This window comes from Charadrius vociferus, unplaced genomic scaffold (genome assembly GCF_000708025.1).
Source record: "Charadrius vociferus isolate BGI_N301 unplaced genomic scaffold, ASM70802v2 scaffold169, whole genome shotgun sequence".
Lineage (NCBI taxonomy): Eukaryota > Metazoa > Chordata > Aves > Charadriiformes > Charadriidae > Charadrius > Charadrius vociferus.
The window spans coordinates 1,265,903-1,281,754 of NW_009652966.1; the positions used below are offsets into that span (position 1 = coordinate 1,265,903).

Consider the following 15,852-nt stretch of genomic DNA (forward strand, 5'->3'; position numbering starts at 1 on the left):
TCCTCTCACGAACACAACAGGAGAGTATGCGTTAGGCTTGTGTTTTATACCTCTCTTTCTCATGGAGCAGTTGAAGAGGAAGCATGTGAGTACTGCAGTCGCCACCACTATTCTTGGGAGTGGCAGTTCCAACCAGGAAAAGTAAAAGGAACAATCAGAATACAAACAGTTCATTCAATTGTTCCAAGTGTTCATTCCAACATTCATACAAAGAGTTCCTTTCAAAGAGGGACAAGTTTTTCCGTCCAATCATCTGGAATTCTTAATTTCTGGAAGATAACAATCTCCAGCTTGGTTGTGTTAAATTACAACATCCTAAAATACCATCTCTGTTCAATGCAACACTGTAAGTTTGTATGCTAAAATTTGAACAAACAAGTTCAAAAGTCAGATCGAGTGGTTCTCAACAGGGACTCTGATATAGTTCAAAAGTGACCTTGGGCAGCCACAAACACCTGTACTGGCGCTAACGGGGTAGCATCAGCAGTCTCTAAGGCCTAATAATGCATGTAAACAAGCTCCCATATTTTAATTTCACACAAGACAATAAGCATATAGTATTGACTATACCATATGTTATATATCAAGACTATCAAGCAGAATTATGGTTAACAATTCTTTATCTACATTGAATGCTGAGAAACCAAACTGAGACTCTGCTGGGTTTTCTACATTTATACTGTTAACAAAAGTAGTCATAGTGCAATTTCACAAGCATTTCATTCTGCAGCTAACATGGATCAAGTGACCCCAACTCCTCCTTTTCAATCCACAGTTCCTTTAATTGTGCCAGGCTCTCAGTCGTGCCAGTGCAACTGTTTGTGCCTTATGGACTGAAGCGGGCAAGGGACAAGGTATGGGTTCAAAAGACATAGAACTAATTTAGTTTGTTGTCATAGAAATAAACTTACATACTAGGAAGCTTTTCTTGAAAGAAAGAAGGTGGTAAGCATAACACACACCACTTCAGGAAATTTGAGAAGTTCCAATAACAAGGAACAAAAATTAATGATAAAGATACTGATTCAAGTAACTTCATAATGGGAAGTTTTTTCCAGATGGAAGAGAAGACACAGTAAATACAAAATATTTTGAATGTATTATGATTAGCTGGAAAGCAATACAGTTCCAAAACACTACTTGAGTTCCACCAGAGCAAAATAAACTTTAGTATTAAATTCAGTTCCCTTACCGCATATACAGTCTGACCATTTGTTCAAAGTTATACAAATTAAAGTAATACTAGCAGTGAGGAAACAAAACCCTTACAAATTTGTGATTTATTAGAATGATTACTAAAGCACGAAAAAAATAATTAGTCTGTGCATTTCTTCCATCTCCAGTTTGATGAATAGTGTCTGTAAACTACATATTCCCAATGATGAACTCTGTTGCTGTAACTTCACTTAGCAACTCGTCCATTTCAATTAAGAAAAAAGTTTTCTTCCAGACAGATGCATCAAGTGTTGTATCGCAGCTGCAAATGTATTTTGCTGTGTTTATTTCCAACTCTCCAGTTGGAAGTCTTTAATAAAGGTGGGAAGGAAAAAAAAATACCCAAAACTTTTTTAGTCTTTCAAAGTATGGTCATATCTGAAAGTTTACCAAATGAAGGGAACTATACCACAGTAAATGAAAAAGCAGTGATGAAGAACTCAAATGTGGAAGGGAAAAAAAAGAACACATAAACACAAACTTTAAATAAAAGATTTAAAATTTATGTTCTAGAATATTTCCTATACTGTTCTATTAACTTGACAAGTGAGCTTTGTACGGACAGCATCCCTTTATAGGGTTACAGAAATTTTTTGAATTGAAGATCTATGAAACATTTCAAAATAAGTACTAGAGAGAAAAGTGCTTTCAATTTCAGATTAAAGGATAAAATTATGGATAATAAGATCTGATATGCTTAAAACTTTACTTCTTTAAGAAAAGAAAACTGCAAAAGAGATTAGAGGAACCAAAATAGTATCTAGGATATCAGTCTATCCACACGAGTTTCCAAACTCATACATCTAGTGTCCTGACCAAGTCAACAAAGCTAAACCTATTCCAATCAAGTTTCAAGCTCATGGTCTCTTATCTGATTTTTTCTTACAGTCAAGCTAAGAACTGTGAATTAATCAAAGGGCAATCATGCACTTCAAAGTTTTCGTAAAATAAACAAGGTATTGTGAAGCTGTTAGTAGCAAATCCATAGTTAAGACTGAATTGAGCTTCTTTAAAAACAGTAACATCAGTTTGAACACCATTCAATCGCTTCCCACTTCACTGTTCAGAAGTCAACTAGAACTTCAATACACAGCTTCCAACAGAAATGTCTAAGCTTCTACATTTGATGGTTTTTTTCCTGCCACTTGTATAATTTTCAGTCCCTGGGAATAAGTCAACAGAACTATCTGTATTTAGAGCATCCGAATCTTGGAAGCACTAAAAAAAGATTCCATCAAAGATCAGGGGCATCACGATGTTGGCAGAGTTCAAACACAGTGGTTTTGGCTCTCCCTAAGTCAATGGCTTTTCAGTTTTCAAAGAATACCTATATGTTCTTGAGAGTATCATATTTTCATCTTGACATCTCAGTGTCATTCACAAGACTCAAATAACTGGATAGCCAATTTACCAAAGCCTGAAACATAAAGTATTTCTGACAAATATGTGCACTGTGAGTGGTTAAAAGCCGGATTTGAAAGAGACTGCGGTGGAGAACTAAGGAATCTGCCAGTACAATTAAGTGTGGACAGCAAGGGCATATGAACTGACATCAGCAGGGGCTGTAAGCAATTGTCCAGTCTCTTCAGTTCTGTCTTTCATAGGAAACCCACTTAAGCAACTCTAAGTTAACACGTTTCTTATGTGCCTGAAACAACAAATGCATAAACAGAAAAGGCATCCAATAAGCAACATAATTTTTACCCCACTCCAGAATGTGCATGCTATCTTTCTTAAAACTCTATCCAACAAAAAGCGGTAAACTTCAATCACAATGCTTATCTCAAAATGTTGTTCCCATCCTTTCTCTATAGAAATACATATGTATCTCCCTCTTTTTTTTTTTTTCTTTCAAACCCCATTGTCATTTGCTCTCAAGATATTTCAGGCTTCCTTAGTACTGTAAATAAACATGCAAAGGGCACTTACTAAGCATATTTACATTAATTTATAATTACTTGAGGTTAGAGATTCAGAAAGGAAATTATGTTCCTCAAATTGAAGACATTACTGCAGATGAAGTTCAACAAGGCCAAGCGCAAGGTCCTGCACGTGGGTCAGGGGAATCCCGTGCACAAATACAGGCTTGGCACAGAACGGATTGAGAGCAGCCCTGAGGAGAAGGACCCAAGGGTGTTGGTTGATGAGAAGCTCAACATGAGCTGCCAATGTGCCCTTGCAGCCCAGAAAGCCAACCGTATCCTGGGCTGCATCTAAAGAAGCGTGGCCAGCAGGTCAAGGGAGGTGATCCCGCCCCTCTACTCCACTCTCGTGAGACCCCACCTGGAGCACTGTGTCCTCAGCAGAGGAAAGACATGAACCTGTTGGAGCGGGTCCAGAGGAGGGCCACAAAGAGAATCAGAGGGCTGGAGCACCTCTCCTTTGGGGACAGGCTGAGACAGAGTTGTTCAGCCTGGAAAAGAGAAGGCTCTGAGGAGAGCTTATTGCAGCCTTTCCAGTACTTAAAGGGGGCCTACAGGAAAGACGGGGACAAACTTTTTAGCAGGGCCTGTTGCAATAGGACAAGGGGCAACAGCTTTAAACTAAAAGCGGCCAGACTTCAACTATATATAAGGAAGAGATTTTTTACGCTGAGGGTGGTGAGGCACTGGAACAGGCTGGCCAGGGGAGTGGTAGAAGCCCCATCCCCGGAGGGGTTCAAGGCCAGGCTGGATGGGACTTTGAGCAACCTGGTCTAGTGGGAGGTGTCCCTGTCTATGGCAGGAGGGGTGGAACTCGATGATCTTTAAGGTTCCTTCCAACTTAAACCGTTCCATGATTCTATGATGTTAGAAAAAAAAAAAGTCAATGAAAGAAACAGAATATCTGCCCATTTTTCGGGCTAGCCTGCATGTTCTTTGACAAAATATCTATCATCTTGTTAAGTGCCAAGCACAATCACATGGCTTTTAAAAGCAGATTACCAGTTAATTTGAAAGTAAGAGGCAATAATCAAAGTAAAAGACACTTCTCCAAAGAAAGGTATCATCACTGACCTTTGCAATAGCAACCGCTTGCTGAGGGTAATACATGGAGGCACCAACACCCATGAGACCTGCGGGATACACTAACTTCTTTATTTTTGAGCCTGTTTCGTAACAAAAAACAAAAAAACCCCACCAAAATATTATTAGGCTATACGTTAACCAAGACAGCTGAATGGCCCTACCCTTTTACTTAGAATCAAAACAATTTTATTAAATGCAATTTAGCATATTTTCTGTTCTGTCCTACTGGTTTCTTAAGAAACATGATTACTCTGATCAGCAATTATTCTTTTACCCTTTTTAAGAGAATATTTCTATTAACATCTTTCCATAGTGAAAATTACCTTACAACTATATTTATTGCAGTAACACATAATTTATTTCAGTACTGAATAATGAAGTAAAAGCCACAGTTAAAAAATATTTAAGAGAATTATACCAACTGTTACTCTTTTCTAAGCTAAAAGGAAAAAATCAGGCAAAGAAAGGTTAAGATAGCATTCCTTTGATACATCAAGAGGAACAAGAGATTTTTCAATGCAAATTTTAAAGTTACCTTCACTCACAAATATTGATTCTTCCACAACTGCTCTTATTAACAATTTTTCTTGATTCACTGTAACAATTCACAAAGCATTTGAAAGTACTTTTAAACTAAAGTACTCAGAATTATGCTATACATCTATCGTTCAATCCCATAGTAAATTTTGAACATTTTAATCAATTTGACTGGGTGGCCAGTGACAATATGCATCACTGAATCAGTTACAGGGCATGCCACAGTTTATCCAGCCAGAAAGGAACACAGAAGGGAGCAGGTAAAGGAGAAAAGCAAGCAGTACAGGGGAAAAATGGTCATAGAACAGACGTACAGGAGTCAGGACGCAGGAGTTCCGTTTGTCATAGAACAGCCTGTTCTATAGGTGAAGCCACATGTGCTTCTAATAAAGGAATAATGAATTTTGAAGAGGAAATGCATATTAGAAGTGTTTAGTGTTTCCGCTAACACATGCTCATGATGAGATGAGAAACTTAGCAGTAAACAAGAGACACTCGTGAAGTGATGTTGCTAGTCTTGTGGAAGAGGAACTTGGTATCAATTAACTGTAAGAAGGACCAGAAAAGGCAAGCTTCATTGCATCCTTACAACCAGAAAAATTACACTTCTGTAGTAATTTCTGGGAATAGGGAAATCTTCCTTAGCGTTAAATTATCGGTGCACCTACAATATCACTTTATGAATAAAAATAAGAGTGGAAGATATTCATGCCTTCCAGCAGGATGGAGATACTCACTAGAGGGAAGTTTAGGAATATTCCCATACCCATTTCAGTAATACTCAAGGTTAGAACAAACTATCTTCAACAGCATTTTGAACAAAACTGGATGACTGTTCAATACATACACGAATAAACTCTGAATACCATTAATTTCTACTTAGTGGGCAGCTGTGTCTTCAAGTGTTATGGTTAGACCTGGAAGATTTTATCTATGCCTTCCAAGAGGGCAATTTTTTCTAGTGAGACCAAGAAGGAAGGGATAAAAAAAGAGGAAATTTGATTTTAACTTTCTGTAGCATCAAAATTAAGGGGAACTTCCTTCTACAGTTCGAATACTGACTGTTATTTCCAGAAAGCATTGTAAACTAACCAGACAAAAAGTTTTAAAATTATGACTCCCATCCTGAAAGATTCACAAATCAGACATTTGTATTATGAGGGATTTTTGTTAAACTTAGGACCCTTTAATCTTTCAGATCCAGCCACAAGACTGCACACCTCCTCCCTGCCCAATTCTGCTAACAGTCGTAAAGGCTGGAAACCGATCTCATTCATAATCACATAACTCAAGAAGCAAGAATTTGAATATAAAGAACTTCAAATGGGTAAAGTTGGAGACCTTGATTTTAATTTAAAAAATATGCTAGAAAACAAAAAGTACTGCTGTATTCATCTTCACTGGAAAATCAAATATTTTGAGGAGTGGATATATAAGTGCATATATTCACAGAATGCTTTCCATTTCTACACAGCCAAGCACACACTTCCAGTTTGTTCAACATATACAGGCCTCACAAAGGTGTATTTTTATCCAAAGCAAGTCCTTACTAGTATTTAAATTCTAGAACTTTACAACTCAATTACCTACAAGTCATCTTCATGCATTACTTCATTTCACTGTATTAAGAATATCTCAATAGAAACACAAAATACTTGTTCACAATTAACATTTCTTAAAATAACATTTACTTCTATGAAAGCATAAACGTATTAGTTCCTTCAGCTAGTGTGATGAAATTAATGTATCACATTCCTACAGCACAAAACATGCATGTATTTATAGTACGCAGAGAGTTCACAAGTACTTTTGCTGAATATCACCATCTACAGCAGCTCTGTGCCTGGACACACAACACTTGAGGAGCCTGAATATACAGCTAATTGCACATGTATCGCATTTCAGCAACCTCTGTATTTTGCCCTAATTTATTCCTCCGTAGTTTACTACATTGACGTAAGTGATCAAGAACTGAAGTAATTAAAAAGATTTTTAGGCTTAAAAAACCCCCTTTCCTACTTTTGCTATAATAAGCTAGAACTGGAAAAGATCAAAGACTAGATTCCTGTAACAAATACAGTATTCATAAACAACAAATGATGGTTATTACACACCTTTTAGCTTAAATTTCTTTATAATTGGAGGAACGTTGTAGAAACATGCTAAGTCAGATCTCATGCGTCACAATTAAAAAAATAGTATTAAAAAAGCCACAAATAAATTACTTATCTTAAATGATAACATAAGCAGTTCAAAAGGTTCCCACTTACCTCTAGCAAGAAACAATCCAACAATTCCAGCAAAACCTATCACACCAAGCCTTGGATAAAATCCAGCAGGGGGGTTTTGGAGAAATTCACAGCCCTCTGAAAAGAAGTCAGAACAAAGTGCTTTAATGTTATGTGAAAGTGTTTTTGTGATAAGGAATCATCAATACATGCTGGCAATTGTTAGAAAACATAAAGAGTTATCAAAACACATTTAACTATCATGCGCATTTTAGATCTGCTGGCACAAAATTCAAAGCCTTTGAGATCTTCTCTAGTGACACATGAATGAAACTGAACATTGTATTGTATTTACCAATTTTCATAGAAGCTTTTGCCTTTGCTCCTGGGCCATCTGTTTTGTTTTGTTCTTTTGCATCTCCATTATATCTTTTTCAAGACTAGTGATAAAAACCTTTGCAAATGGATTCTTACATTTACACGTTAACAAGAATTAGTTTCAGTGAAACACTGTACAAAAAAAAAACAAATCACAGACCAAAGGAAAGACAGAGCATAAACAAAGTTCACACCAAGATGGGAGTCCAATGGGGGAATGGAAAACTATGAAAAACCTTTCATACAAAGGAGTTCAAAAGACCGTGACTATTAAGTTTAAGGAAAAGAGGTGCAGTATCTGAAATGCATGCTCAGTCCTGATGAGCCCAGGTATGAAAGGATGCTTCCAAAACAAAACAAAAAAAAAATTATTTTGGATTAATTCAAAATTCTTAGGAGATCCAAGGAAGTAAATAAAAATCAAAATGCTAAACATTACAAACAGAAGACCTAACACTTGCAATAAGAAATAAACATTGCAGGAAGGTTCAGCTACAAGGCTGGGTTAAGCAAATGCTACCGACTGGGAATAAATAGTGAGGCTTTTTTTCCTTCCTTTCCTTCATAACGGTTATTTTTAGCAACACTGGTCAACACAGATGCAGGTCTCGGATTTTAATTGTTTAGAAATGTAGTGTCATAACGACCCACAAAGGAGATTTAAACAGATATACAGCGCAAATAAAGTAGTCCTAAATGCATTAGAAATTATATATATAATAATGCTTAATGGAATTCCCTTTTAACAGAAAATATTGTATACTCCTGCATTTTAAAGTGCTAGTTAAGAAAACTAAACGGATTTACCTCTACCATGCTCAACAGCTTTTTCTAATTTGGGCATAGCTTTGGCATAAAGATCCTAAAAAACAAAAAAAAGAAAAGAAAACAACAGTGAATAGATACCAAGTTAGCAAAATGTTAACTACAGATTGTAAATAACCTGACGAAGAAAAGAAAAAGAAAAGAAGGAAAAAAAAAAGTGTTGAGTCCCTAAAATAACTTATTTTTATTCCCATTTCCACATTCACTTATAGCACTATGTTTGCTCAATATTACACTTGGCATACTGTACAGCTTTTTCTCAAAAGCGTCTTTGGATACAAATGAAATACAATACCTCAAAACACAGAAGTCAACTTCAATATTTCACTGAGTTCCTGATCTGGTACCTGTAACTCAGGATTATCTCAGGTTTCTCAGTGTATGTAGGTATCGCAAAAACACTTGAGTTGATGCAAAGGAAGGGAAGACAACACTATAATAAACTTCTTCCTAGCACTTTGCAGGGGTACATGACTCATTCTGCAAGGTGATAAATTCCACTTTCCAAGAGAATATCTTAGGCTAAAACAACTGCATTTGAAGTGACTTGGAAAATAAGATGTCCACACAGTGTTCAAAGCAAATCAAAGAGCACTGCATCAGCCCCACAAACTAGCTCTAGATATTCTTCTCAGACTGAAAATACGCAGGAAGTAAAAGAATTCACACTGCCTTTTATCAAAGTAGAAAAAACCCCAACCTTAATAAGAGCAACCCTGCTAACTGTTATTATACTAAAAATACTTTGGAGAAACAGTGTGAGACTGTCTACCAATTAGGGAACAAATTCATAAACATCTATACCCAAAGCTAAAGCAGAGAAGGGTCTCGCAATACAAGTTGAGCTCTATCTGTGCAGAAGTGAAAGCGTTTGTTTGGGATACTGCACAGGGAAGAATATCTTTAGAACTTTCATTTCCTCACTGGCAAGAGCGACTTAAAAAAAAAAAACAAACTTGTCATGAAAAAGAAAGTGTTAGCATGTGACAGACAACATAACTCTAAATGGATATTGGTCTTATTAAAAGCCAATGAAAAAAGAGCATGTTCTAAAGACCCCAGAGACCGTCTAATCTTCTATCACTGCTTACACATAACTGGCTCATTTCTACATCTTTGTTTTGCACTGACCTTCCACTACAGTTAAGCAAGCAATTTTGAAAAAGTAAAATGGATATAAAAACATAACCAACTTTATTCTCATTATCCTGAGTTATGTTTTTAATTTTGAAGACAACTGAGACACCTAAAATGTTATTTTCGTTAACACAGCAGGGGGTGGAGGTGGTGCAAAACCAAAACTATCTCTGACTACAGTTAAGCAAGCAAGATGACCCCAAACCCATGAAGCTGACATGTCCACTTCACAAAATGAGTCAGTGAACCACTGCCAGGAAATGGCTTGTTGTGTGTGAGCAGAAGAGCACATCTTATGTAAATGATCACCATGCAGACAAAAAAATAAAGCAAATAGGAAGACAACAGGCCAGTGAGACATAAACCGTTGCCCAAGGCTTACCTGCAGCCAGTCCGACTGGGCAACTAACCTCATCTCAAATTTCATTCTCGGTTATGGTTACCGCAGGCAACCAAGCAGAACCCATGTATTTAGGAGGTCAGAGCTCTAACTATAGTGTGGAAAATCCCCCTTTTCCTTCAAAATTGAAGTCAGTGCTCCTGCTGGTGGCACTTTAGAAACGCATCGTTTGACTGAGTAATCCTGAGTATTTCCAAAAAAGTGTTTTGGTACTGTTAAAGGTTAGTACCACAACACAGAACTTCTAGGCAGAAAGGACACCCTGATCTGAACAGCTTGGCTTTCTATGGAGAACTGGAAAACCAGCTTGCAGCTTGAAAGGATTCGCAACAGCCAGACTGCAAAGTAGAGGATCACACAAAATTGCCAAGAGACAACCAGATGACACGGATGCTCTTGCATCAAAAGTAAGCCTCAACATCTGCTGGGTCGAAAGAGCAAGAAAGACACCATATGACTCTGCAATCTAGTATCAATAATTTAGGCCTCAATTACAAAGATCTTGGTTTTCCTCTATGCTCCAAAGACTATCTTTCTATTTAGTGACTATTTAGTATAAACACGCTACCTAATAAAACATAAGAGAGTTCTGGGGTAATGTCCAGGGGCCAGGTTTCCCATTGAGAAGTGGCCTGGGATTTTCTCTCTTCTGGAGAGCCATGTACCTTTCATGTACGTTCCAGTTCGGCAAAAGCTGATTTATTTTCTGCAGCATCATGTTGTGTCACAGTTGCAGTGACAACAACTCGGTATTGCTGCTCCAAAACATACTGCTTGCTAACTTATGGCATTCTCCCTGAGCATGGAAACCGCAAATTTAATCACTCTCCCGTCTTCCTCAGTCACAGGACAGCACCAAATCCAGATATCCCCAGATATCTTTAAGCTTGAAGATTATTTCAGATAATGATTCTAAAGTTTAGTTAATTTGCCTTCACTTTTTTTGGATGGATAAAAAGTGTGGAAAAGGAGGGGGTTAGTTCAGCAAATTAGTAGAAAGAAGCAGCTGGAGGGGGTAAATGTGGAAAATTTTAAGTCACACAGCATTTTGGAAAAATGCTTGTACAGCTACTAACTTTTACTTTGCTGCTCTCTACTAATTTTGTGTCTAAAAACAAAATCCCAGTTCAACCCTTAGCACTGACCCGCTACCAGATGTGTTATAAAACCATTATACCTGACACCAGGCTGTGTATGGCTCCATAACATGCCGTAAACGTGAAACACCCTCTTCCAATTGGGTTTGTGGATCCTCCACATATTTAGTCTCATGAGCTGGAGAGGAGTAGAGTGACAGCTGTGAATATTAGCAAACAAGAGGTTAAAAACAAAGGTGTAATTGTGTAAGTAGGTCTTCAGGGCATGAACAGTCTATCCAGAGAACACCTAACACTGTGCTTAGTACATAAACAATGCATAATAAAAATTCAGGCACAATTGTGAGACAACCATTATGAGCAAAGTTTAATTATATACTATGATGAAGATGACTTCTAATTGCTATGCAATTCATCCATAGCTGCTATATGATCCAGGTCACAGGTTATAAATTAATATTAAACTAGTTTAATAAGAACACAAAATATAATTGTGAAAAATGTTTCTGGTCTTAATCAGCACTTCTGGTTCCCAGTTAACATACTAAATGTACTAGAACTCTGAAATCACAATCAATCATTTTCTATATTTGCACAAGCCATCATTAAAGAGTCTAAGTAGCTTCTAACAAAGGTAACATCTGATACAAATTTGTCTGTCTGTTACTGTGCAAGAAAATGGTATGACATACCAATGTTGCTGTCATTAACCACACCAGCAACCGACAGCATTAATAGCACCATGGGGCCGAGCAAGTAAGAACTGTAACATCCACCTGAAGAGCAATGGGCATCTTCATAGAATAAATACTAAACCACCACATTTATGGTTTAGCATCACAATATATTTATTACAATTACCTAAACATATTTAAAATTGTATTCTATTAAAAAAAAAGATGACCAAAGTCTACACTGTTGAAGATGAACAGCAAAGTTTAGATCAAAACAAAACCCATTAAAATTCCTAGCAGTTTATGATACACTGATGTGTAGTATAAAGAGCTTGTATTTTATGCCACATTTATGCTACATTTAGTAGTTTATTATAAACTGATGTTTACACCTATTGTTGCATCGAAGCATAGCTAGCCCACTTTTCAAGACAGGTTGGAAAACAACTGTATGTCTGTCATAATAAAAAAATACACAATAAAAAAATATATAATGACATAGAATGTGTCAAATAATTTGATAACTCGTGCAACTGGATTTCCCATAATACTTTGAAAGACAAGCTTTTTAAGTCTCATTTCCCTAAGAAATCCGGTCATCTCTGGCAATCATAGTCACAATCGGTTTAACTTTGATCCTGTTGGACAACCTAACAGCCATGTCTGGCACAAGGACAGAAGACTCAGAGATAAGGAAATTCCCAAGCATTCTATGAAACTAGACAGCTGACAGTAGAGATCCAAACTAACGTACGCTGTGAATGGTAAGAAAGGCAGCCAAAACTCCACGGCTTGCGCATTCTGCTTGGCTGGCGCTGATGGGCAAGCCAATTATTCAGCACGTATGTAACTTCAAACTGATGCCTCATTACTGACTCATGCCAGCAGTAGTGTAGGGCACGCGATGGCCCAAGCTAAGGTGACTTCACTGGGATGAAGCCAGGAGACTGCTCCAACTATCGATCCTCTCGTATTATGCAAGGGAACTACCCATGCAGACACATGCAAAAGACCTAAGCATACTCAAAAATAAGTTTCGTTTAGTTTCACTGCTCACATAACATCACTTTCACTTGGGCTGAAGTACTTAAAATTTTTAAACATTTACAAACTCTCCTGGATATAAAGGTGTATTTAGTTATGAACTATAATTTTATTTTTCTTTATTGATGGAGACTGTGAAAAGCTTATGCAACAATGCTGGTGAGTATACTGTTTGACAGGGTGTTTTAAAGCTCTGGCTCTGATATAACCAAGACATTTGTAACATCTTAGAAAAACAATAAAATAACGGGTTTTTATTATCACTACTTATTGTATTTGTTGTTGCTTAGGTCTGAAAGCTATAAAGAAAGGAAAATCAATAAAATTCTGCAGGCTACCATATCAGATTCAAAGCATTGCCAGACAAGAATTTTGCCTGTTAAAAAAGAGAATATTTTTAGAAATAAAAACTTTTGATTTGCTGTTTTACTGGAGTACATAAATGAAATTTTATTAGAATCTGCCAACAGTGCTTGTAATAAAAAATACATGGTGTTACCTGGATAAAAAGCAAAGAAAATATCCCTGGGGATCTGAACCGTGACCACAAGTAAATCTACAAACATGAAAAGGTCACTTCTGAATGAAGAACGGGCGGCTTTAATGTAGGAAAAAGATACTGCACACAGGCAAGCCTGATGCTATCAAGTGGAAAACGTCAAATGCAACCCTCGGGTAAAAGAGGCAAAACCATATCAAGATCTCCATTACTGAAAATAGAGAAGCAAATTTAAAGGAAAGAATGCAAAAGGTGAAGTGATGTACCTAAATGCTTTCATGCATCGAAATACAATGACTTTCAGAATTCCGTGGATATTTCCATACAGACAGAAGAGCACTAGGGTTCTAACTATACTTACCTCCTCAATTTTCAGCAACTCCTTTTTGGAAGTCTCCTTCTCTGAAGAGGAAGCATAAACCTGGATAGAAAGCAAGCTCAGGCTAACAGGGGTGGCCCCGAGACGAATTACCTAGAAACATTACAGGAAGAGATGTAAATCATGAAGGTCAAACAAAGGGGCAAATATTTGAACACATCCAATGTAGAAAATGTTTATGTGCCCCTATACGTTAATAAGTGATATATTAAGATGCTTAGAAGGTAGGAGAAAAGGGAGTCAGTGGTACGCAAGCCAATGCTCTCAGGCACTCAAATGATAACACCTAAATTATTCAGATGGTATTTAGAAAAGCCTAAAGCTAAAGGAGACAATAGATATAAATGCTGATCTCGTAAATTTTAATTTCACAAAAATGTACTCTTTTTTCTTGCACTTGAAACATAATTTTTGTCAACTTCCTTAGATATTAACATTATATTCATATTTTAAACAACTTTGTGAATGTCTGTAACGTCTCAATTTTCCCATAGTGACTCCCAAGAAGTTCAGCATTTTATTTCCAGTTATTGTCTGCATCTAGATGTAGGAAAAAAATGAGACCTACCATTGAAAGTATCTAGAATATAATCACTGCTTTCTAAGAATTTTAGGAATGTCTCCTACTTTTCTGTGAGAAATATGAATTACACAGCATTGTGACAGATACTTGACTGTTTTTGAATACTTCAGATTCAATCCAGTCGCACAACACAACCAACCTGAGTAAGGTGAATGTAATTCTTCCTATATCCAGGACCTACACTAAATTGTATTTCTTAGCAGAAGAGACTGCTTTAACTTAAAAAACAGAAGATAAAAATCTTAGCTACGTAGCATACGTAGCAAATCAAGAATGCACAGAAAGCATTTTCCAACAAATGCACATCCTTATTAACAGCAACTTTTAAGTAAAGAAATGGCAGTTCCAACGGGAAACCTTTCAATGTTTCATATTCACGTTACTGCTCAGGCAATCAATCATGTGCAGAGTTACAACAGCGCTATGGTTTGTTGTATCAGGTTACAGCATGAGCGACTCTAACAGCCTGCGGCCACCAAACCGGAGAGGTCTGGCTCTACTCGCGGCATCCATTCCCAGAAGCCCTGCTGCTCACCTTGCCCTAGCTTTGGTGGCCGGACGCTTCCACCGCGAGGCAATTCACCTCGCCAATTTGGCAAAAGATTTATTCCTGAAAAAGAAGCGGAGAGCTTTGTGGGGGGTTAATAAGTTGGAGCCATCCATGAAACAGTCTGACAAGCACCAGAGGAACTGTGTGGCCAGGGAAGAGGGGGTGAAAAAGGAGAAGGCAGCCAAGCCCTCTTCCTTTTCAGAAATAGTAAGGGTACATTACGTTGACCTAGCTGCTTGTGAAACTGAAGCCCTGGCCAAACCAGCACATCCTTCATGCTGTTATAATGATAACTGACTGAGCATCAGGACAATTACTCTGAAACCGTGTTTCTGCCCATTGCAGAACTGTTACAACATAGTTTTAAAATTATCCAGATTACATGCTTATTGCAGACAGATCAGTATTTGTAGGTTAAATTTCTTCCACTGCTTTTCAGATGGAATATTGATTAAACGTAACCAAGAGACTCCTCAAACTCAAAACTAGACTATATAGATGTCAAACTTCCTGAAAATGTTCATTTATGTGTAGAGAAACAGCACACAAGAACTAGGTCATAGGATTTCTTTTGGGAAAAACGTAAGGGATCTGATGGATCAAAAGATATGGAAAAACTTGCTTCAAATGGAAGTTTTTCCTTATTTGTATTTACAGACTCATCATTACAGCACTATAATGAAACACCACAATGACCGGATCAGCCGTTTCACAGCCAAGGAAATACATGAACAATCTTTAATAATGTTTGCTTAAACAAAGACTTTTCACATACTTTCATTAGCCAAGATAAAAACGTGAACGCCACTAACCATTAATAACTGTAGAATATATTTCCTCATTCTTTCATTTTTTCACTGCAAAACTGTTCTGTCACTGAAAAGGCAAAAATCTGAAACGCACTTTCATTCTGAAAAATATGCATCAGTAAAATATTACTTCCTGTGATTTTTGAACATTTGAGAATGAAACACACAGCCAGAAAAGACATGAAGACGTTCACAACTCCATTCACTTTCCTCCAAGCAGTTGCAAATTTATTTAAACTACAGCTACCAGTTACCTGAACAGCCATGTTCAGTACAAATATTTCATGTGAGCCTAAATTTCAAACAAGTCTAAAACTAGACAGCTTTAGTAGGGCAACTACTAAACCAACGGCATACGCTACTACACTCAAAAGAGGTTAGCAGCAGAGGAAGCTTTTGAAATAAGCCTAGAAAAACATAACTTCAGAAAGCGCCACTCGGAGACAAGTGTCTAGAACGTAATTCCTGAATATGGCAAGACTTTGTTAC

At 37.2% G+C, this 15,852-nt stretch overlaps 1 protein-coding gene across 1 annotated transcript in view; it reads right to left on the reverse strand.

Moving 5' to 3' along the window:
• The window catches only part of APOO (apolipoprotein O), a 32,490-nt gene extending 16,861 nt beyond the window's left edge, over positions 1-15,629 (reverse strand). Inside the window, exons 1-6 of the mRNA XM_009893118.1 lie at positions 15,618-15,629; positions 13,404-13,514; positions 10,906-11,025; positions 8,174-8,228; positions 7,031-7,126; positions 4,212-4,303 (exon numbers count right to left, since the gene is read on the reverse strand). Of these exons, the coding sequence (XP_009891420.1) occupies positions 4,212-4,303; positions 7,031-7,126; positions 8,174-8,228; positions 10,906-11,025; positions 13,404-13,514; positions 15,618-15,629 (486 nt within the window). The remainder of the gene's footprint in view (positions 1-4,211; positions 4,304-7,030; positions 7,127-8,173; positions 8,229-10,905; positions 11,026-13,403; positions 13,515-15,617) is intronic.
• Between the last annotated feature and the right edge of the window lie 223 nt (positions 15,630-15,852).